A 25285-nucleotide genomic window follows, 5' to 3' on the forward strand; every position below is an offset into this window, starting at 1 on the left:
ATGTAAAGGTATCCAGTGTTCATGGCTGAAAGAATACTGCTAAAATGTGAATACTACCAAAAGACATCTACAGACTCAATGCAATTCCTATCAAGATTCCAAAGGCATTTTTTACAGAAATAGAGAAAAAAAAAACTCCTCTAGAATTTATATGGAATCACAAAAGACTCTAAACAGTCAAAAACCCTGAGAAAAAAGAACAAAGCAGGAGGCATCACACTTCCTGATTTCAAGCTGTACTTATAAAATTATAGTCATTCAAAACAGCATAGTTCTGGCATAGAAACAGTCACATAGACCAATGGAACAAAGCCCAAGAATAAACATAATAATATATCAAGAGCCCAGTAATAAACACAAGAATATATAATAAGGTCAACTAATATTTGACAAGGGAGGCAAAAATGCTCAATGGAGAAAAGAAAGTCTCTTCAATAAATGTTGCTGGGATAATGGAATATTTACCTGTAAAAGAATGAAAGAGACTCATATTTTATACCACTCACAAAAATTAACTTGAAATGGATGAAGGATTTAAATATAAGACCTAAAACCTATCGTGATCATCTTCCTATGATAAATATATAATCAAGCCATCATGCTATTTGCCTTAAACTTATACAGTGATGTATATTCAATTATTTATCAATAAAACTGGGGAAAAAGAAAGTAGAATGGTGATTGTTAGCAAATGGGGGTAGGCAGAAATGGGGAGTTATTATTTAACTGGTACAGATTTTCAGTTTTGTAAGATGATATAAGTTCTGGAGGTAGATGATAGTGATGGCTATGCAGCAATGTCAGTGTTCTTAATGCCAGTGATTTACACACTTCATGTGGTCAAAAATCATAACTAAATCTTTTAAAACTCAATGTAATACAGTGTTATGGAAGTTAATTTTTGCCAATTTATTAAATTTTGCCAATTAAGATTTTACCAGTAGTGGAACAAAATCATTATATTAAATACTTTCTAAATTACATGTTTTATAGTCAGATAGACACTAATGTCATTCTGAAGATGATATGTTACAAGTAAATGCTGAACTCACACCCCTGGCTGGGACACAGACCAATATAAAAGTACCATTTTCCAGGAGATCTAATACTGCAGACATTAAGAAATCAAGAAATTCAGCTACCCCTGAACAGATGGTAGCATCAAAGCTTGGCAATCAAATCAGGGAAAAGAACATTCCTGCATACACTATGTCAGAAGCTTATCTCTGTAGAAATCTTCTTTGCCAAGCTAGACCTGGTACCTAACAGTCAGGGCCTGAAAAGCAGTGGCTAACAATATCTGATGTGATTTGATCCCACACTGCCCTCCTAAATTCGTCTCCACAATTCTGCTTTCCTCTCTACACTCCAGTTACCACAGCATCTTCTTGCTGTTCCTTAAGGATGTCAGGCATGCTCTCCTGCTTCCGGGCCTTGGTGCTTGCTACCTCCCCTGCCTTGAATGTGCTTCTACCCACATAATAAACACAGGAACTCATATTTAATAACTGCATATAGCTCTAAGCACTATGAATACGTGATGTTTGTGTCTTAAGAAAAGGATGGGATAGAACAATAAGGTAATTTGCAGTGAGGTGTCTGGCTGGGAGGAACAAGCAGCTCAGGGTATTATCAGAGGAACCTAGCAAAGAGCTCTGAGATAATGCAGTCTGCTCCATGCTGCAGGAAGGAAGATGATGTTGGACATTAAATAGGAAAACAAAGCATGGTCCAAACATGGCCTTAATTTGAGGAGCTTTGAAGAGCTCCCAGAGGAAAGGAAAGATTGGAGTAAGGACTGCTGTGTCGTGAGGGTGGTCCCAGTAAGAAAAGGCTGGGGAATGAAGGAGAACCATGGGTAGAGGGAGAGGACAGCCCCTGGCCAGATGAAGGCAGGTGAGGTCAGCATTTTTTTCTTAGAAATCTATAATCCTAGAGACCTAACTATTTAGTTCAAAAGGATGTTACTATGGGTTTCTGAATCTTAATAATATTTGTATGAATTGTTTAAACTGGTTAAAATCCTCGTCATCATTTTCTTTCACTCTGGGAATTCTGTGAAAGACAAGAACCAAAATTCTTTCTTGTTTCTTAAAGCTGTTCCTAAGATAAAATGGCAAAGTAAAGATGTCAGTAAATTTATGCATTTGTAGGTAAACATTTAAGAACTCAGAATACGTATGTAGGACTCCTTATCCCTTCTCTTAAAAAGGAAAAAACAAATAAAAGAAAGAAAGAAAACGTCTCTTAGGGTTCTTTGTAGTTAGTGTGAATTGGAGAGTGGTTCTTATAATTTCTCAAATGGTAAAAATAGCAGCAGGAAACACTTATTAAGTGTTATCATGTGCTCAGCATTATTCTCTAGATGAGTCCCATTTACTTTCATTCATTTTACAAATGGAGGATGCTCAGAGAAGTTAAACAACCTTTGGAAAATAGCACTGTAAGACCATGTAGGGTCTGGCAGGTAGCAAAGTATTCAAATACAGTATACTCTAGAAGAAAGGCTGTAACTCCTTAAAACACTGGAGAAGATAACGAGGACAGAGCTGCTGAAATGACCACAGGGCTGAGGAACTACTGAAAAGGACATGGTAAAACATTCTGCGGATAGAGAAAGGAGATGTGTAAAAAAACAAAAACAAAACAAAACAAAAAACTTGTATAGAACATGTGCAGAGTTAGTTGTATGGAATAATGGCAGCCTTTCTTGAGACCTATACATAGGTTTGCAAAGAATGAAATTCAGAAAAGCAAAGGTAAAAGAGATCTGAGGCCAGGCTGCCTGAGCTCTGAACCAAGTCTCTGGTTTCAAGTTTTTTTTTTTGCTACTTAACAATTGTGTGACCCTCTGAAACTCATTTAGTGTCTTACCTTCCTCAGCTGTGAAATGGAGCCAGTAAGTCTATGTCAGAGTTGCTGTGAGGACTAAATCAATCAAAGTATGCAAAGAGCAAAACAAAGCTTTGGCACAGCAATCAATAAGTCTTTTATTACTCTTATTATGATGACTGAGATTATGATTACTGAAGCAATATAAGCAAGATATAAAATTCAATCCAGATGACAAATGAAAAAATGTGTACCCTACCACCTTAATTCTGTTATGCCTATACATTATTTATTAAGACAGGATATCATTTTCTAACCATCAGATTGACAAAAAAAAATGTGTTTTTTAAATAATCCTATGATGTGATAGCAAGGATGTAGGGAAAAGAAAATTCTCATATATTAGAACTGACTGAAGTAATAATTGGTACAGCCACCTTAAAAAGCAATTTGACAACTTCTAATAAAATAAATAATACACTTAAATTTATGAGCCAGCTCTTTTGGAAACATACCTAGATAAATTCCCATACCTATGTATAAGGAAATAGATATATTTATCGCACAGAATTATTGTAGTTGTGAATAAATATTAATTACTCAAATAGCAATCTGGGCATGAATGGTGGTGTATTCATATACTGAAATGCACTGCAACAACTAACCTGAATGAATTAAGTGACATGACAGATCTCCAAAACACTGGATTGAGAAAAAAGCAAGCTAGGAAATGACACACAGAGTAAATACCAATTCTGTAAAGGAAAAAAATCACATGCAAAATAAGAGTACCAGCTGATTTGCATTCTTAAAATTTATACTTTGCTAACAAATATTCTCTATTTCTACACAAAGCAAACTTCTTTTAACTGCATAAATGAATGTCCCATCATGTTTTCCATGTTGTAAAGCATATTCACAACACTTGCTCCTCGTTTACTAAAAGCTCTGGTTGGTTTGGTGAGCTTCCTCATACTATTCTTTAAACTCTTCCCAAAAGTACCTTACTTAGTGCAGGGTACCTTCTTTAAGATTTCTGGAAGCTCCAGCCATACTCTCTGTAAAGTAACTATCACCTTTAAATATGTGAAGACTAAAATAAAGGCCAAAAGTATTTTATCTTCCAGTTCATAAGTTATACCCAATTCTTTCTCATAATAAAATATCACAATGATTCCTGTATTCAACATTTTCCATTTGCTTAGTTATTACTGATGGTGGTGATTACTGACCAGCCAAGCCCCTGACTGAGTGCTCTCTCTGCATCAGGCACTATGCTAAAGATTTACATGCATCATCACACTGAATTCTCCAAATCTAAAAGACTTATTAATCTCATTTTACAGATGAAGAAACAGACCTAGCAGAGATTAAGAATTTTTTTTAAAGAAGGATTTAAAAAATTTTTTTTTTAATGTTTTATTTATTTCTGAGAGAGAGAGAGAGAGAGAGAGAGAGAGAGAGAGCATGAGCAGAGGAGTGTCAGAGAGAGAGGGAGATACAGAATCTGAAGCAGGCTTCAGGCTCTGAGCTATCAGCACAGAGCCTGATGCAGGGCTCGAACCCACAAAATGCGAAATTATAACCTGAGCCAAGGTCGGATGCTCAGCAGACTGAGCCACCCAGGCACCTCCAGAGATTAAGAAATTTATCTTAAAAAGTATCAAACTTAGAATTCTAACATGGCTCTTATGGACTCTAAACATTTTGCATATGGTCTCCTAAAATCTACTTTTTCTCCAATAATGCTATTAAAATGGATAAATGTATCTAAAAAGATAGACTGTGATTACTGTCCTCCAAAAAAATTCAAATTTATCACTAAGATCACCAGCTACAAAGTAATTTCACCTAACTTACTTTTGCCTTTCTCTTCATATAAACAAGAAACAGCATAATCTATTTTCTGTCACAGACCTAGCATTTATATTTTGGTCTCAGTGTGGGTATGATTCAGAGACCTTGATTTTTCTAAGCAGCCTAAATAGCTTTAAAGGAATTCCAATCAAAAAGTCATTTTATTTTTTTAGTATTTATTTTTGAGAGAGAGAGGCAGGGCATAAGCGGGAGAGGTACATAGAGAAAAGGAGACACAGAACCTGAAACAGGCTCCAGACTCCAAGCCGTCAGCACAGAACCCGACATGGGGCTCAGACCCACGAACCATGAAATCATGACCTGAGCTGATGTTGGATGCCTAATCGACTGAGCCACTTAGGCACCCCTTAAATTTTAAATGGCTAGAAATGCTTACTGATTTTTGTGAAGGCAACATAAAATGTTTTCTATATTTCAAATATGACTCAACCTAGAAATGTTTAAATGTAAGCAAGAAAAACCATCATACTGTTTTACATCTCTGAATAGTAGACATTTTTCTCTTTGGAGTATTTTATTTATTCATTTTAGAATAAATATTAAGTGTTTACTAAATAAGTGCAAGAAACCATAATGATGGTCACTTATAGATCTGTTTACAGGGACTATTCAATGACTACTTCTATTTTATACTTAATGCAAAATTCTTTACATTTTTTCCCTCAAGTATTTTGTGTGTCCCTGTATCTTGCCTCTCCAAGTACACTATACTTCCTTGAGGGCAGGATTTATGTCTTATACTTCCCTGTTATTCACAAAAACATGTGCATCCATAATCAGAGCTCAATAAATTCCTATGAAACTGAATTTGATTTTACTCAGCACGAATACAAAAATATGCCTTAGTGATGCATAGGGACATATCTGAACATATTTAGGAAAGCTATCTTTCCTACTATATATGAAATTGGCTCCATACAGAGCATGGGTTAAAATAACTACAGCTTGTGATAACAAGATGCTTACACATACACACACATTTTGAATATATATGCTACAAATGCTAGATAAAATTTAAATTAACATTTGGTGGTGTACCTGATATCAAACTCTATAGAAAATATTATGCATTCCATCTACCTATGCAAAATTTTCTCTAGTTAATCATATTTAGCACCTACTATGTGCCAAATCTTTGTATACATGTTAGTTTTAACCCTGTGGAATTAACACATTATCTTCTCCACTGCAAACATGAAGAAATGGAGGGTAAGGGATACTAAAATGCCTTGCCCCATGTCACAGGAGCAAGTTGTAATCCAGTACTTGAAACCACACCTCCCTATCTTTAAACACTGAGTAGGCAGAACAGAAATAGTCCTTACCGTCTGGGCTGATTCCAATTACTGTAAGCTGCATTTTGAAGCTCACTTTCTTCTCCCTCTCCTTCTTCTCGCTCTGGTAGTTCTGGAATGTCTCTGTTAAAAATTTATATAGTGAGTACTCCAAAATTCTAGTAAAACTATGCAAGTCTGTCTTATATGTACTATATTACTGAATCGGTTTAAAATGCAGAGCTACCTTATATTTTTACAGACCTGGCCAATTTTACATTAAGGGGTAAAGAAAATCTAATCAAACAAAATAAAAACCTTACATTAGATCAATCTACCATAACTTTGGAGATATAGCTGAACCCTAAGATTCTTAGCTAATCTGTTTCTTTTCTGAGGAAATGTGGGAGAATATAGGAATGGAACAAGAAGAAGATAAATACAAGAATTTTAAAGAGTAACATTCAACAAATATTTCTTTTTTATTTTTTTAAAAATCTTTAATGTTTATTTTTGAGAGAGACAGACAAAGGGGAATAGGGAAAGCAGAGAGAGGAAAACAGAGAATCTTAAGCAGGTTCCAGGCTCCAGGCTGTCAGCACAGAGCCCGATGCAGGGCTCAAACCCACAGACCTGAGCTGAAGTTGGATGCTTAACTGACTGGGCCACCCAGGCAGCCCCTCAACAAGTGTTTCTTAAACAAAACATATAGGTAGAAGCACCATGTGGCCTATAAACTTGCACAGCCCTGACTGATTCCTGTCTTGAAAGAACTTACCATCAAGTAAGGCAGAAATTTAGCATCTCTGCTTCCTAAGGATAGACCAATGCTTTCCCTTCAAGAAAGATAGAAAACACTTTAGGTCCAGCTTCAGCCAATACAGAGGGATCATGCATAGAACCCTCCTTACAGTAAGCAGTGTACAATGTACCTGTACTCAAGGCTACTTTTCAATTTTCAGATTTTGCCAAATGCCAGGCACGTAAAACAAAAACAAACACAAAAACAAACAAAGAAACGTGTTCAGTCTGTTAACTAATTTTAAATTAAACTATAAATAAACCAGATCAATAAATATTTTGCTTTTCCAAAGGTATACTTTGCATCATAAGAGTAATAGCATATGGTTATATTGATTATAGTGTGTCCTTACGCTGTCAGTAAAAATTGGATTTCTAAAGACATACATGAACATACTCCTTTGAAAGCAGAGAAGGCTAAAAAATTCTAATTTAATAAATGTTTTTGGTTGACTTTTATAGAAGCTGAATAATCTAAAGAAAGTATACGCTCAAATTATATCTATTCTCCAGTGATATGAATACTGAACTCTGTCAAATTATATAACCTTTAGACTCTGAGATCAGAACTCATATAAGCCAAACCCAATAATCTATCTGTGTTTGAATGTGTTTCATAACATCTTTGAAAGCAACTGTCCAGGCTCTCCTTGAAGGTCTCATTCTTCCTTTGACTTAAATGTCAGATTTTTGTTTTTCATGTTAAGAGGAAATCTGTCTGGCTGTCTGTCCTATCCCTTGTTGGAGGTCTGAATTCCCTTCCTGTGCAAGTTGAGGAACAAGGTTCTCAACGAGGCTGGGACCAGGAGTCTAAGCTTGACAGTGGGACAAGACTGTTAGGAATTGGTCCAAAAAGGGGATTTAAAAAGGATGTTGAGAAGCAGACTGAGAACTGGACAGACTGAGGGAAACCACATTCCTGAAGATGCAGAGTAGAGAGGTGAAAACGAGGCTAACCCTCAGGAAATTCAGTAGGTGGGAAGCTGGCAGAAGAAGCGGGTATGGAACACAGACTTAAAATGAGCCCCTAAAGCATTCAGTGACAGCCATGGGGACGGGACGGGAGAAGTTCTCACCCACCAAGCCCAAGTTCAGGGAGCTACGTGGTTACCCTCTCAAATTCACTGGACCTCATGTTCCTGCCTGTTTAGCTGTAAAACTAATATCGTGAATCCTCTGATATAAAAACTCCATTTTCTTCAAATGACTCGACAGTGCTAGAATCCTTTCATCAATCCAGATGAGCTCCTATAAATGTGCTGTTCATTCCTTATCCATCTTAGAATGTGGTTTACAGGAATCAAGGGCCGTGTGCTCCAAAGAACAGGATGGACCAGTTCTCTTCTCCTGAGCTCACTTGGCTAAGAATGAATTAGACTTCTTTGCACCTGTGTTTGGTGACTACCAATGACATCTCTATCAACTAGAAATACTTTCTATACATCTGCATTCAGATTTGAGAAACTGGCACAAGGTCACACAGTAAAGTAACAGAGATAAGGTATGAATTGAGGCCATCTTATTACAAAACCTGAGCCCTAACCTCCATGCTATACTGTCCCATATTTTTATACTGGGCTTGTGCAATTCTTTCTTTGAATCCAAAGGTTAAGAACATAGGGCCTGTTTATATTCTAATCTTGGCTCTGACAATTATTAGCTATGGAACTTGGACAAGTTACTTACCCTCTCCAGTACAGATTCCTTCTCTATAAAATGCAGACTGTTTTGTTTTTAGGACCCTTCCATTAAAAGCAAATGTACTTTCTCTGCAGTGAAGCAGGCAGTCCCAGCGTTGGACAATCCAGGTCAATGTGCTGGGAGGGAGCACACAGTGCTGAAAGTGGCTGTTTCTTTAATGACTTTTGAGAGCTTGAAAGGCCTCAGAACTTAATAGGAATATGATATTACCTTGGCATGGTCTTTAAACTACTTGAAATAATATTTTAGGGGGATACTAGAATGACTGCTTTACAATTTTAACAGGAAGCTATGATCAATTAATACCACTGATCATGAGACATTCTAAAAATGGCTTAACTATGCACAGGGTGAAGTGAATACTCCTTTTCCCATAAAATTAACAAGACCCCCAAGGCCTATGACATCACATTCCCTTATTGAACTCATACAATACCTTTCCCTTCCCTAACACTTTCTGTATTACTGGAGTCATGAGCACTTTGCAGAGGAAACTGTGACACCCTATCAAGATACCTGCAGAGTCACTGAACATCCAGGTGTTCTGGGATGTCCTGACACCCTCTCTGGAATGGCAGAACTCTTGGGAGAAAACTCCAAAATGTTTGCAGAGCCATCACTTCTTTACCATGCTTAAAGAGAAATATGGTCCTCAGTTGTTAATGCAACTGAAAAAACAGGCCTGGGGTTGTGAGTGTAAAATGATTCATTCTTCATGGAAATGCAATTTCACAATAGTTCTCTTCCTGTGCTTAACTCAGTCAGCAGCAGCAACAGCAAAAATTAGTTCCTGACTTCTTAGGGGAGATAAAAAACCTTTCCCTGTGTTAAGGGTTCTTAATACATTGTATATCAAAAGCCTTCAAAAGGCCAGACACTACTGCCTAACATGCATATATACAAAGATGTTCAACTCACAATGCTCCCCAAAAGAGTAAGAAATAATCAATAAAAATGTTCTGAATTGGTATGTACGTTAATAAAAAATTAAGTATAACTTATGAATGTGTTTTAAAAGAGAAAAAAGCATGATAAAATACCATACAAACTATGGGCTCCAGAGAATTAATGAAATAACGCTGAAATCTCTGGTGAATTCTCAGAACCCAGTCTATAAAAAGTACTATACTGAGTGGTACAACTAAAGAGGATTTTAACTTCTCAATTTGAACTGTCATATATTTTCCACATTAGTGGATAATTTCTTAAGTAACTGGAGGCTGAGTATTATTAAAATCTCAGAAGAGAGAAAAGGAATTCATTCTTTTTCATTACTAGTCCTCCCTGACTCTGGCTTCTAAAGTCTTTAATACCTGCTGTACGAATCACTCACTGCAGCAGACTTACTGCCTCACTTACCTGCCAGTGTATGAAGAAAATATATCCAGTGCCATTATTCCTCCAGACTGTTGCCCCAAATTTATTTTGAACTCTTCCAAATGTTCTGCAGGCACATAAGTAATTCTGAAACAGAACACAATCCCAGGGGATAAAAGGAAGCAAAGTTATGCCTAACAGGTGAAGATTCCAAAATATAAAAATAAAATTATATTGTCATTTTGTCCCTACTTTCACACTTTCTCATTTAGTAGGTTACTCAGAAGAGAACCCAACTTAGAAAAGATAAAGCATCCTATAAGCAAGAATAACAGATTAAGGTTTACATTTTTTTTAAGAGAGAAAGACAGGGAGAGACAGAGAGTATCTCAAAGGAGGCTGCATACTCAGTGGGGCTTGATCTCAGGTTATGAGCCCATGACCTGAGCCTGAGCCGAAATCAAGAATTGGATGCTTAATTGACTGAGCTACCCAGCCGCACCTAAAGTTTACTTTTTTTTTTTACTTTAAATGTTAAGCAACAATTAAACTTTAAAACACCAATAAAGTATATGCTTGCCAATAATTATGTGAGGGAGGAAAGCAGCATTCTGTTGATTTCTGAATGAGAAAACTAACGGCAATTTTTAGAACAATCTCTAATACTTAGAAATGTAACTGTCAGCAATAATACTACTTTCATCTAAAGATCTTTGGGTTTCTTAGCAGAAAAAAATCAGGTATACTCTACTAAATCACTGGTCACCCCAAATTATTTTATATTCATCCATAATATAGAATTAATTTTGGGCATTGAAAAGCATTATAATAATTATATGTTAGCTCTATTAAGTTATGAACTCAAAAGTCTGAAGTTAAAGTATCATAAGTTTATGGGAAGTCTCTTCATAATTTGTTATCAAGTCTCTAATAAATTATTCTAGTTTTATAGAAAAGCCTGATATTTACACTTGAATGGCCACTTACTAATTCAACAAGTACTGGCTGAATGCCTACAATATGGAAGACACCAAGCAAGATGTTGACTACAGCTATAATGTTTAGAAACTGATATTTGAAAGTTCAAGCTTACTGCTGTCCTATAAGGCTACAGAACTGATTGATACATTTGTTTTAAGTAGGCTGTCCCAAGGTCTTCAAATTAAGAAATAGTTACATAAGAGAAACACTCAATTTGAAGTTGGTTCAGCACCTTGTGCCACGAAAATGTGTCAGGACTGCACAATATAAAAATCATGAAGACTATAAAACCAGCTATCCATAACTTACCCATGAAGACAATAAGTACATAAAACCTTAGCAGTGGAGGGCAAGGATAAAAAGACTGTCTTTTAGGCCACAATAAAATAAGAAATATACCACTGGCATAATTTACTAAGGAGGATATATAATTTCAGACATATTGGTTATTCCATAAAAAGCGTTCACTCTGTGAGGTCACTTAAATTTGGAGTCAGAAGACACAGCTCTGTTGCTCATCAAGAGTATAATGGGAGGGTAAATCACCACCACCAAATCTCAATATCCTCAATCGCAAAAAGGACGTCAGTTTTTATGAGGCTGTTGTAACCCAGGAAGCGTAAAACAAATGTAACGCAGTGCTGTACTGGTGCATCAGCTAGCCTGGTCACATCTGATCGCTTTGCAGACTCTGCGGACCCTTGAGAGTCTCTTCATTACACTTTTACCACAAGGATCAAAAAATAAAGAAGAAAGCACAGTTGAGAGGGTTCAGGAGTACACTGGGAGACAGAGTCACATTCCAATTCTGGCCCTAGTTAATTTATTCATCTATAAAAACACCTTTTCTAGGGTGTTAAAAATATATGGAATACTAAACTTGAATTTATCCTGTCAAAAATAATGAGTAAAAATGTGTAACACATTATGTCAGGAAGACTGATTCTATTTTATACAAAAACAACATAAACTTAAAACTAAAAAGCCCATTCAAGAAAACTGGTATTATTTCTGAAGACTCAATAAAGGTAACACGTGTAAATAAAAGTATGCAGGGAGAAACTAGAACACAATGGCAAATAATAATAATCAGTTCAAAGTATTGTATTTTTTAAATGTTTCAAGAAGGAAAAAATATTTCTCCCCCAAACAATACTGAAAATGAATCTTCCTCTCTGTTTGTCCCAAACTGTTTTTTCTTTGACCAAGGCTAGGGGACATGGAGTCTTACAAATACTTTTTTGATATTTTAGAAGGCAGTAAGAAAGGGGAAGCAGGCAGTTTTCATAAGTGGTTAGCCCACAGAGAGCGAGGACACCAGAATAAGAGGTCCACAATGCGAAAGCACGTGTAAAGCAATTCTAACACACGACTGGTCATACAGCACGCAAAACCTCCAAATCACCAAACAGAGCACCAGAAATAAACACACTGAACTGGCTTACTTGAGAGTGGTATTAAAACTCTTAAATGTAAACTAACCTTTGGTTACAAATGGAATGGAAGAAAAAAGAACAGCATTAGTAATGCCGAAATGTGATATGGCTATTAATCCAGAGACCACGTCTGCACATGCAGACAGGATCGTTCTCTGACAAAGGAGCTTGAAAGCTTAGTTTGGAAAATGTAATTTTCAAATGAGTTCACAATCATCAGTGCAATGTGAAAATGTAAGAATCTCATAGTTCTTTTGGGATTTATGTTCTTAAATAAATTACAGGGGGTGGGGGGGGAGCCAAAATGTATACACTGAATGTATTATCTGGATGTATCCCTGCACTGAGTTATAAAAGCATGAAATGGTTTTCACAGACAAGTTGTAACACACAGCCATAATGAGCTTTTGAATCACCGATACTCACACATAAAAGGGGGCTCGATCATCAGCAGGTGCTGTAGAAAATCTAGAATGTGAAGCATACGCCGCGGCATCTTTTTACAATGGTGTTAACAAATGTCAATGTCTTGTGCTGAATGTGAGATGCATACATATGTAGTTAAAAGTGGGTGCTCCTGGTTGTTTTTTTTCCCCCTTTCCACCTCCCTCCCCATCTACACCTCCCCCAGAAAAGCATCTGCTCTTTACTGGTGTCTATAGCAGTGATTATTAACAAGCATGGAAAAATATAACTGCAATCAATCTTTTATTCCTTGATCAGGAATTCATCCCACACTTTGGGTTAAGGCAGGTGAATTCTGATTCAGCTCAGTAATTATCTGGCAGATGTTAGAAGCAGCTGCTGCTAAGCACAAAACCCTGGCTATTATTACAGAAATGTAAGAGCTCCTGGCAAGGTGGAGTGAGAAGTGAAACAGAGTGCATTCTGGTGAGGCTTCACATCTGGTTTTCCATAGAAAATAATGAAACCTGGAACTTAAACTGGCTGTTCCTGAACTCTTGAAACTCAAATTATCTACCCAGGCACAGATGAACGCACACACACCAAGTTCCCAGCTATCTATCGTAAACAGCAAAAAAGAAATTCAATGCATTGTCTTCAATAAGCAATGCTTTTCCTAAAAATCATCAGTTACCTAACTGAACCAATTAGAGCCTTTTTTTCCATAAGTCCCTCCAATACATTCTCTCCACTACCATCCCACATAAAGCTAGGTTCACAGCAAGAAATAAAGCGAAAGAGACGTGGGTGGAGCCTACATCCAGGCACTGACTACAAAGCTTAAATGGCCAGGGGTAATGTTATGGTTCCACTCAGAGTAATGGAAGGACTAGGCTTTCCTTTTTGGAGGATTATTCATATAGCTTTTAAGGTAATTCTAAACCTTTTGGTTCATAAAAGCAAGTGGTAAGAAGGGGACCGGGCCAAAACACTTCATGCAAAATGTACAGAACATGCTTCCCAGCCCTGGTCCATCTAAATAGCTGTCTGTGTTTATCATTTAACACACTTTTTTCAGAAAAAGGATTACATCATTCTGATTTCTTTTTTTTGTTTGTTTTTTTAATGTTTTTTAAATTTATTTCTGAGAGAGAAAGACAGCGTGAGTAGGGGAGGGTCAGAGAGAGAGGGAGACACAGAATCTGAAACAGGCTCCAGGCTCTGAGCTGGCTGTCAGCACAGAGCCCAACACGGGGCTTGAACCCACAAACCGTGAGATCATGACCTGAGCCGAAGTTGGATGCTTAACCAACTGAGCCACCCAGGTGCCCCATCATAATTCTAATTTCTTTCTACCATTTACCCAATAAGTCAAACTATATCCATTGAATCACAGCCTTAGTAGGACACTTGAGAAGGAATCAATGTGTTTTGTATGTTTATGAATGTGTGCCTGTGTGAGCTCACACACACATGACCATGTGAGAAAGAAATGGATTGACTAATTGATCTTCAGAGGAGCAAATGATGCAGGACTTTTCTTATTCTGTTCTTTAATTTATGTTCTGACTCCTGGGACCCTAAAGCAATAATTCATGAGGTTACCTTCAAGATATCCTCAAGGCCCTACCTAATAAAGCTGCTGTCAGCATGAATGAGTCCATTCTGGTACTGAAACAGGACGCAGGAAAACAAATAAAAAAGGACAAGAGCAACAGCAATAAGGAATGGAGAAAAAAAAGTCTTTGGGAGCTTGAAAAAGTACCAGGCGACTTTTCTAGAGCAGACTAGATGCCTAACTTAGGCCAAATCAATGTCACGATGGTCTTATTTTTCAGCCAGTTTGTAAGTTTTGCAGTACTTTCGAACTGTGGGGGGAGGCTAGAAGCAAGCAGTGTTCCTGGTCCTCAGAGTGCCAAAAACTGGGCAGGGGACTTGCATTGGTGCTCAGAGCGTAAGAGGCACATTATCACACAATAAATCAAATGATCAGTTACCAGGCCATGTGCATTTTATACTCCATCTAAACCATGGAAGCTAAAAGCCTTGCAATAAAGGGTCTCCAGGTGGGTCTATATCATTCATCTTTGACGCTAGATGAATGGACGCTGGTCCATAAGTGATGAAGAAAGCTCTTAAACTTTCTCTTTTTTCTTAGACACATTGACATTTTTAGTGTATTCCCTTGGGCTCACATTATTCAGATAATTAAAGAATTGTCACATGATGAGATGATCTATTCCATTATAAAAGTCAAAAGGGCATGCAAAATTACAAAAGCCCATCATTGAAATTCCACTTAAAAATACTACTACTTTTGTGTAAATAGCAGAATCCACTTCAGACGGTATATATTTCTCTATTTCTTGATGGCAGAATGAAAAACAGTTTGTAAATATATTTTTTCTTACCAAAGCTCTAGCAGTATATACATTGCCCAAGAGTAATACAAAATGCAGTCAGTAATATAGCATTAATACAGCAAAATTTCCCATACTGGTAATCATTACTTCAATGTAAGCTAAACATCTTTCCCTGAGCTCTTATTTTACTATTCTATCCCTTATACATTAAATACAAATATTCAATAGTTGATGTGAGGGAAAAAAAAAAAAAAGCCAAGCTATTACACTGAGGAGGTGTGACAGAATCATAAACTGATTTTTATGTTGGTTCAAGAAATGGTTCATGACTTAAAAACCAAACCACATATATGATTATGGGATAGTTTAAGCCCTTCCTGACAAAATATCTTATATGTCCTACCATTAGACTATACCAATAGATTTGGTGAATTCTCTTAGATCATGAGGTAGTTGATGAAAGGGTGAATTATGGGTCAGACTAACACTCTTCTATATGGTCTTTTCCGTGACTGGCCATTCAAGAACTAGCTTAGTTCTAGGATTCACATAGGTCAATTAGGTAGTACATAGTTCCTTATACTGAGGCCAAGCCAAACATCTTTGTAAGATCGTAAGTGGACATCTTGTTCTGTGAGAGAGGTCTCATATGACTGACATCTAAGGTTCTTGCAGAATCATTAGAGTCAAATTAATTTTTTTTCAAACATTTCAAAAACTGTATCATCTTAAACTATATCTACAATCAAGAACTATTTAGGACTAGTCAAATTCCTGAGTGATTTATTTTAATAAATGAGGGATAACTTTAGCATATTAAACAGAAGTACATACTGGGGGGGAAAAAAAAAACTGACTCATGAATTGAACTTCCTGAATTTCCCAAGCCAAACTGGAGCCCAAATGATACTTACTTAATGTCAGGCCCAATGAGAGAATGTCTTCTCAACATCGCTCGCGCCTGGGCATTGGTTAAACTGATAGTGGATTCCTCATTAATAGACAGGATGCAGTCCCCAACGGCAATCCGGCCATCTCGGCTGATGGACCCTCCATGAATAATGCTTCGAACGATCATCCCCATGCCATCTTTATTAGCACTTACTGTCATCCCTATGGTACAGGGGGAGCACAGATATGTATCAAATACTTGACCTTCAAATTCATTTTAACTTGAATTTAATAAACCCTATGGATTCACAGATAAAAATAGGAGTAACTTTTTATCCAATAAAAAACGATTAAAAGGAAAGAAAAAAATGCTAACACAAAATGTACCTTTTGAAATGGTTGTGAAATTGTATCCAGGAAAAGATACTCTATGTTAAACACATTAGAGATGAAATTGGTTTATACTGTGGAGTGACTATAATTCAAGTTATTGATGTGATGCCCCTGAAATAGAAAACTCTCCCAAGGAAAATATTTTGACAGTAACAAATCAATTTTATACCAGTTCATCTCTTAAACATATAAGAGAATATAGAATAAGACTACAAAGGGAAAATCAGTTGTGTAAATTAAGAAATTCTGTGCTATTACCTTATTTCTAGTTCATTTACCCATTCAGTATATATTTACTATATGCTTACTATGTGCCAAGTACTATGCTGATTGCTTGAGGTAAAAAACACATACCTAACACCAAGAGGCTTATACTCAAATCTTATCCTCAGTGCCTGATGTATAGTGGTCTGTTTAACTGAAGTAATGTGGACTGAATCCTAATCTCTTCCCATTTTATCTCTAAATCTGAGGTTCTATGAGCTCCAGATTTGGATATTTAATTGCCGTCCTGACATGTTCCCAGGATGGCTAACAGGAGAAACAAACTTAATAAATATAAAACTGAATTTCCAAGTTTCCACTTCCATATTTCTTCCCCTTTTTGGTAATGGCACCATTACACTACTCTCCATTTCTCAAAGCAGAAATGCTAGAGTTGTTCTTGATTCCTACTCCTCTTTCTCACCTCTTATATTCATTCCATCACTATGTCCTGTCATTGCTATCTCCAAAATGTATCTCAAATCCATTCACCCTTCTCTGTTTCCATATGAGCCCTATGCCAAGCTGGCACTTCTTGCCTCACTTTTTGAAACAGCTTCTGAACTGGTCTTCCCAACTAGTCTGCTGCCACTGCACTCTTGTCACAGCAGACACAGTGACCATTCAAAAAAGACAAATCACATCACTCCCTTTTTAACAATCCTTTACCAGTGTCCTGTTGTGCAGGGCACACCTATGACACACCTAACTGGCACAATCTTTAGGCCACTGATGGCCTGGCCCTCCCAACGTGCACCCTTCTTTAGTACCATGCCCTTGGCTCCCTGTCCTCCAGCCACAATGACTGCCTTCAGAAATATACCTAGTCTCTCCCAATTTCAGTCTTTACCGGAGATCTTCTTCCCGAAGCTCCTGTACAGCTAATTCCCTCTTCCTCTTCAACACCACTTCCTCAGAAAGGGTTTATCAACAAACACATCTGAATTTATGTTCCCTTCTCACCCTACCCTTTCTTCAAAAATATAAAACTTTTGAAATTACATTTAAAACTTTACATAAAATTAATTTAAATTCACTTAAGACCAAGAGCTAGAAGTTCTTTCCAAGCAAGACCATATAACTAAATAATGTAAGGAGAGATAGAACTCTATAAGGGTAATTTATAAAAACATTCTTTGAAAGAATTCACAAATCCTTTTTAGGTTTTTTTTTTTCAAATAAAAATAAAGAAATTCTTCTAAATATTAACCTTAATAATACCAAATTAGATATGTTATTTCAAGTATCTTTCTAAGAATAATCCAGACTATAATGTTTCCAATTTCATACCTGGATATGGGACATCCAAGCACTAGTTACAGTTTTCTGTTAGAAACGAACCATTATCAAATGTATTTAAAATATTCTGTTAAGACTTATACTAATGATTTTTAACTGTATTCTCATCAGGGAAACACCCCTGTTTACCATAAAAGCAACAAGTTTAGACATGGCTTCACTGCTAGCGGGTTTCTGATGAGCAAAAAGGGAGGCTCTGGAATGTTCCAGTAGGTACTCTAGTTTGTCCCAATGCTGCCACCCTTCTTCCCATCAAGACCCAACAAATAACAATACTATGGTAAAACTAAAATTAAAATCCATGGGTATGAAACAAAATTTAGTTCAGTGCTACAGACCAGGACTCTAACCCATCATCTTGTTCTCACTGGCACCATGTACGCTATAAATAAAGCAAGTTACTGGTGTGCCTGGGTGGCTCTGTTAGTTAAGCATCCAATTTCGGCTCAGGTCATGATCTCACGGCTTGTGAGTTTGAGTCCCATATTCGGCTCTGTCTGCTTCAGATTCTGTGTCTCCCTCTCTGCCCCTCCCCACTCACGCTCTGTCTCTCTCACTGTCTCAAAAATAAACATTAAAAAAAATTTTTTTAAAAAGCAATCACAGAGACAAGTCATGAGCTATAGTCAATATTACCTCTGAATTAACTGTTAATGGTACATTTACCATTAAATTCACCATTTTACCATTAAATTCACAATTCTATCAGCTATCAGCTGTTAAGGCTTCCAGGTCACATCAACTACATAAACCAAGAAGCTGGCATCAATTTGCTCAGCTTATACTTTCCTTTCAACAAATGATAACTTTGAGGGTTCAAGAAATTCTATATAATATCCACTAATTAGATTTTAGTTGTAACTTCTAAGATCTCTCCATTTTTTTTCCTGGAAGAATTATAATAGAATAGTCCAATCATGTATTATAGAACCAGAGGACTGATTCCAAATCCGAGTTTCACCACTTCTCATCAGTGTGGCCTTGGGCTGACTTAACCTCACACTTGGCTCATTTTACTCATCTGCTAAATGGGAACGATATTCCCTTTTAGGGTTGTTTAAAGAACTGTATGAGAAAAACATGAGGAGTACCTTTCAACGTGCCTGGCACAAAGGTCCCAAAAAAGTACAGAAGAAATCTCACAAAATGTATTTTAAATGCACTCTATCCCAATCCAAAGCTACATTGCTCTTTAAAGGCTAAATATAAATCTCAATTCAGCTTTATTTTAAAAAAATGTTTCTCAATATTTATTTATTTTTTGAGTGACAGAACATGAGTAGGGGAGGGGCAGATAGAGAGACATACCCACACACCCACAGAATCCAAAGCTGGCTCCAGGCTCTGAGCTGTCAGCACAGAGCCCAACACAGAGCTCGAACTCACAAAACATGAGATCATGACCAGGGCTAAAGTCAGACACTTAACCAGCTGAGCCACTCAGGCGCTTCTTAATTCAGATCTAAAGTAAAGCATATTCTAGTAATCTTGATGTAGCCTTGGGTAACACACGCACTGAAGTGTAATGTATGGTATGTGAAAACCAGAGACAGACTAAGGTTTGAGTACTGGTTCCACCTTCCAACAGCTGAATACTTACAGAGAAATTACTGAGTCTGCTATGTTTGTGCTCCTAATCAGTGAAAAGAAGATAATACCTTTCTTTCTGTCTTTCTGATCTTTTCACCTTTTCTTTTTACCTTCAAGTCCTAATACAATGTAATTAGTCAATGGACCATAGCCTTATCCAAAATCATCAAGATAAAAATTTTTAAAGTTAATTATACCCATGTCAATGTATCTGCATGTAACATTTCTCCCTTAAATTTAACAAAGTTAAAAAAGAAGTGATTCATGACATCAAAGCAAACAGACTGTGGCAGCTCTTTCAGAAGCCTGTCATTTATTAACAATTTCTTTGGTTAACACTAGAGAAAGAAACAAATTATCCAGACAGCTAAAAGTGCAAACGACCTTATACAGTTAATTAAGGGGAGATGATGAATCTAAGAAAATGTGTTCAGTGATAGACCCTTTTGGAGTCTACTACTCTCCTTAGCCAACCTCTATTTAGGTTTTTAAAACATAAACACACTTTTTGTTAATTTACACTGTAAAGGCAACACCTTTTAAAAACTTAAATGAATAATTTAATTAAATTATTTTAGTGTTTTACACAGATTTTTAAACAGTCCTTTTTTTGTAATCCCTTTGCATTTCTTTACTATAAATGCTATAAAAATCTGAATATTGAATGTCTGTCAAATGAGGTAATGGAGAAATGTTCTCTCTTTGGCATACTGAATTTGAACCACAAAATGATAGAGGAACCTCAATGGGTTCCAGGAAGTAGAACATCCAGGGACAAAGCCCTGCAAACATTTTGCATACATAAATTATTTGACATGATGTCTGTGAACTGGAGAAATAAAACTAAAAGTTACTTATACTTTCATATTACAAATTAGTTGGCAAACTAATGGTGCTGTAATTTCCCACTTACAAGTAAGTGGTTTAGTCTCACAGAGCAAATGAAAGGGCTCCCTTATGCTTTAGTTTAACCTTATTTTCTTTTAAGAAAAGCCTCCAAATCAATGTAGTTTTTACTGCCTCTTTAAAATATCACAAAGAAGTCTGAAAAATTAGAAAATCCTGTGGCATCTTGCTGCTTCTGTAGCTGAATGACTTAGATCTTATTCATCAGCCTACTAGACTTCCTTTTTCAGAAACATTTCAGATGTTTTTTCAGATGCCACCATCCAAAAACTTTCCAGTATCTTTGTTTTTAGCTGTTGCGGCTTGCTGAATCAAAGCAGCTGAGTCTGATACAAGTTCAACGTCATTTCCTTCAAGAATTAACTCATCTTTCTGGGTCTGAAATACTGAACAAGCAACACCTGGTCTCACCCAAACCTAAAGATGTATTTTTCACCCAAGAAATTTATTTCAACAAGAGAAGCATTTCCTGAATAACAACACTATGGGGACATAAGCATACATAGACCTTATCTAGTAATGGAAGCTCAGTGAAAGGCCCCTGACCATGTTCTGTACATCACTACAGATAGTGAACATGGTAGCCACTTCATTTGTATTTCCCCACCATTTGTCAACCCCACCATTTGGAGCTTCTTTTTTTTCTTTCCAAGGAGACTGAGTTCTATATTGATGTGACTGAAGTCCATCCGTAGAGTTCCTCTAGGGCCTGCAGAATGATGGTGACCTTGTCTGCAAGACCGACAATCTAATTGCTGAGAATGGTCTTCATTCTCACAGTAGATGCAGCAAAGAGCTCTTATGATTCAATTTTAAAATCAAACTGAGGTTTAAAGGGATTTCCTGATATGATAGAACGCAAGGATACTTCACCTTTCACTGCTTTTTTCCCCCAACAGCTTAATTATTTTAGTATATTTCTTACATCAAAACCTAAAAGTTAAGCTGGAAGCAACCCAAGAGTCCAACAATAAATGAAGGTGGTACATACACCTAAAATGGCATTACTTAGCTTTAAGAAGGAAAGAAATTCTAAAAAAACTAGTAGAAGAAGTTCTGACCTGTGGTATGAATGGATGAACCTTGAAGACATTACGTGAAGAAAATAAGCCAGTCACAAAGGGACAAATACTGTACGATTCCCTCTACATGAGTTAGTTAGGACAGTCAAGAATATAGACACAGACAGCAGAGTGGTTGTGAGGGGACAGGGAGAATGGGTATTTATTATTTAATGAACATAGAGTTTCAATTTGAGAAGATGAAAAATGACTGGAGATGGCTGGTAGTGACAGCTGTGCTACAATGTGAATGGACTTACTGTTACACAAATACACACTTAAAAATATTTAAAATGGTCCATTCTGTGTATCTCGTATGACACTAACAATAATACAGCCTGACATACTAATAGAACAAACAAAAAATCCATATGATTGTCTCAATAGATGAAAAAAAATATTTGACAAAATTCAACATCCTCTCAGCAAACTAAAAATAGGCAAGCACCAAGGGGTCTATTGTAAAATCAGGTATAGTCACACCATGGCTCTTACAAGAGTTTCCCAACTGCTTCCAATATAATCTCCCAGCCTCTGTCAGTATGATCTTAAAACGCAATCTGATCAAGTCCCTCTTTTGCCCTCAGCAACCACCGCCAGTAAGAACCCAAGGCAGGTGGGTGTTATGACAGACGTCCTGTGTCCCGCACAGGAACCCCGCCAGCAACTGCATCCCGCCTTATCATTTCTTCAGCTTCAATTCTCACTCTGCCCACTGTCACATCCCACCTCATCCACACCCCACAAACTTCAGTCATGTTTCATATTACTCTGCTTCAGCTCTGGCAGCTTCCCATTTTTCCCCATCCCTCAATTATGTGATAAAAATCTCTTCTTCAAAATCTTTCTAAATTCCTCCACACTTAGAGAGGAGGCATCAGCTATTCCCTCTGCTAAGCCTTCAAATGTTCTTTATGTGGATGTCTATTATAGCATGTAGAATATTTTGATGCATTTAGGATTCTATATGTTGATTTGCTTACCCTCTTAAACTCATGTTCCTTGAGGAAAGTGATTAAATCATGTTCTCTATGCATGGTGGCAAGACTATGGAAGATAATAAATGTTTGATAGTTGAATAAATAAATACACTAGAATAGGGGCTTTCATATGGGTTTTGCAAAACCTCTGCTTTATAAGCTGGTCAAAAAAATGGGTTCCATGGCTAATGAAATGTAAGAAATGCTGCATTCTATAACCTCTTCTTAGAGATCCACAATGCACGCCTGAGTACCAAAGATTCTGAGAAGTAGTGCCAAAAAAAAAAAAAAAAACAAAACCCAAAAAACAAAAAACACAAACCAAAAAAAACCCAGTTTCCTTACTTGTATCACATTCCAGACCTCTAAACTTATAGCCCATTTATATCCCTATTAACATCCTAAAGAACTAGTATTCAATATAACAGGCTTTCCTTTCAGGGGTGTCTGGATGGCTCAGTCATTTAAGCATCAGACTTCGGCTCAAGTCATGATCTCAAGGTTCGTGTGTTTGAGCCCCACATTGCAGGCTCTCTGCTGTCAGTCTGAAGCCTGTTTCAGATCCTCTGTCTCCCCTCTCTCTGTGTCCCTACACTGCTCTCTCTCAAAAATAAAAAAAAATGTAAAAAAAAAGGGGAGGACAGTACCGCTGAGTGGCTCAGTCAGTTAAGTGCCCAACTCTTGATTTCAGCTTAGGTCATGATCTCACAGGTCATAAATTTAAGGTCCACGTGAGGCTCCACGTTGACAGTTTGGAGCCTGCTTGGGATTATCCCTATCTCCCTCTCAGTCTCTCCCTCTCAACTCAAAATAAATAAACAATAAACAATTAAAATAAATACAACATAGAAGAAACGAAGTAACACGGTGTCAGAAACACTGCATTACCAGATGAAATATGTGACATATTTAGATATCTATAGTATCTGTCTCATAATTAACACATTATAGAAAGCTCTGCAGCTTAAATTTTATGTTACTCTATCCAATAGAATATATAAGAAATATTATAACTAAGGAGAAATTCTCTGCTATAATTCTCCATTTAGCTGCTGTTAGTAGTAACTGCCACCTAATGCAATAGAATCCTAGAGAGAGAGGATGGCATCCCACTCACCAAGTAAGCACTGTTAGGTTTCCCTGCCAAGTCTCAAATTTAACAAGGAAACAGTACACTGCATAAGATACCAGTGCAAAGGAGATTGCTTGGTTTCATGACAGAAGAACAACATCTCTGATATGGAGCTAAACAGAGCGTCTTGGGCCATGACGGGGTATTCAGAGAAAGTAATCTATAATCCTATTCGTCAGCACCAAGCACTAGGGACAGAGCTGAGTCATCAACTCCACAGAATGTACTTGGCCTCCATGTAGTTTTAGCTATTGTAATTGGGAGTTCATGTTTACAGGAAATCTTCTCTGTCCAATTCAGAAAGTTTTAGGATTATTAACCAACGCAACCCTTTAGGAGAAAAAGAGGACGCGAAAAATCCTGCCACCTGGGAAGTAATACTGAATAACTTCCATTTATAGTTCGGTGGTGGCACACCTGGCTGTCTTTTTAGTCTTTCTTTCAGTGAATGAGAGAAATTAAATATAAACTGACTTATGCATAACTGGTAACATTCAAAGAAACTAATAATTTACTTTTTCAAAGAATTTGAAATTCCAAATTGCTGACTTTTCATTTTCTAAGAAATCCTTTTCTGATTTGCTGTTTCATACACAAACAATTCGTATATCTATTCTTGAATGTAAATGATGCTCGTGAATACTTTTAAATAATTAAGAGAGTGAGCGATTTAAGCTAGTCTGAAGTAAACAAACCTGTTAACCATTTCAGGAAAAATAGAGTACAAAAAAGAGAAAGCATAAAAACTATAGGAAAATTTATAACTCCTTTTTTTTTTTATCACCTACAGCTAACAATGCTGAAACCATGTTCGACATTTCATCTTTGGCAAGAGGGTTGAAGAGGCAAGATATATGTGGAAAGGAAGGAACTTACCGAGGCTAGAATTGCCTTTTGCTATAGTAATAGTCCTCTCAAAAGATTCTTTGGTTATATTTTGGAGCATGACACACTCAGCAGTTGAGGTCAGGGAGCTCTGCTGAATTAATAACTCGGAGCCCTGACAGAAAAAAAAAAAAGTCACATGGAAAGGGAAACAAGACTTTGGAGTATGATTTCAACATCACCCATATTCTCTAACTGGTTGTGCCTTCTTCAGCAGGAAGCTATAACCAAAACAAGTTCATAGGTTGGATTCCGAAAATCTCAGCATTTGCTGAGATCACTTGCTCTCAATGCAGAGACCAGCAGGGATCCTTGAACACGTCACTTCTTCCAAACTCATCATAATATACAATATATGTCTTTAAAATGTTACCTTTCCAGCTGAATTAGGAAGCACAGAAGGAAGTTCTGTACTTGATGTAATTTCAGTTGGCAGGTGAGATTCAGTCCATGCTCTTGAGTTCTCACATTCACATTGCTGTTCAACAGCATTTGCAGGTGTATAATCATTTACAGTAAAGCCAGAGGCAGGCCCCATCGTCAAGTCCACTGAAGGTGGACTCTCGTTCTGTCTTTGCAGGAGATTCTGGGTGTACAGTTCCTCCAAGGACATGTGCAGATCAAGTACTGGATCTGAAGAACTTTCAGTAACATCCTGATGATTAACGAACAAAAAATAAAAAAATCATGGCCAGAGTTACATCAATGTATTTTTGTAAGACCATTTCTTAATGAATAACTATTTAGTAGAAATCAAAACACAATTATTTATTACTGAAAAAGCATCAGCAAACATACAAATTCTTCACTTAGCTAACATTCTGTAGGGCTTTATTTTTATAAATAAATATAAATTATGCATGTCATGTTCAACTCAGTTATTCTTGTACTGTATA

General features: G+C 36.9%; 1 protein-coding gene across 10 annotated transcripts in view; it reads right to left on the reverse strand.

The window, feature by feature from the left end:
• Nucleotides 1–25285, reverse strand: part of MPDZ (multiple PDZ domain crumbs cell polarity complex component) — a 130991-nt gene that overhangs the window by 45058 nt on the left and 60648 nt on the right. For all 10 annotated transcript variants that reach the window (XM_077770833.1, XM_077770830.1, XM_077770825.1 and 7 more), the window contains 5 exons: nt 24763–25044; nt 24381–24504; nt 15903–16101; nt 9846–9950; nt 6036–6128 (listed from right to left, as the gene is read on the reverse strand). In XM_077770833.1, coding sequence (XP_077626959.1) covers nt 6036–6128; nt 9846–9950; nt 15903–16101; nt 24381–24504; nt 24763–25044 — 803 coding nt within the window. The remainder of the gene's footprint in view (nt 1–6035; nt 6129–9845; nt 9951–15902; nt 16102–24380; nt 24505–24762; nt 25045–25285) is intronic.

This window comes from Crocuta crocuta, unplaced genomic scaffold (assembly GCF_008692635.1).
Source record: "Crocuta crocuta isolate KB4526 unplaced genomic scaffold, BGI_CrCroc_1.0 scaffold841, whole genome shotgun sequence".
Classification (NCBI taxonomy): Eukaryota; Metazoa; Chordata; class Mammalia; order Carnivora; family Hyaenidae; genus Crocuta; species Crocuta crocuta.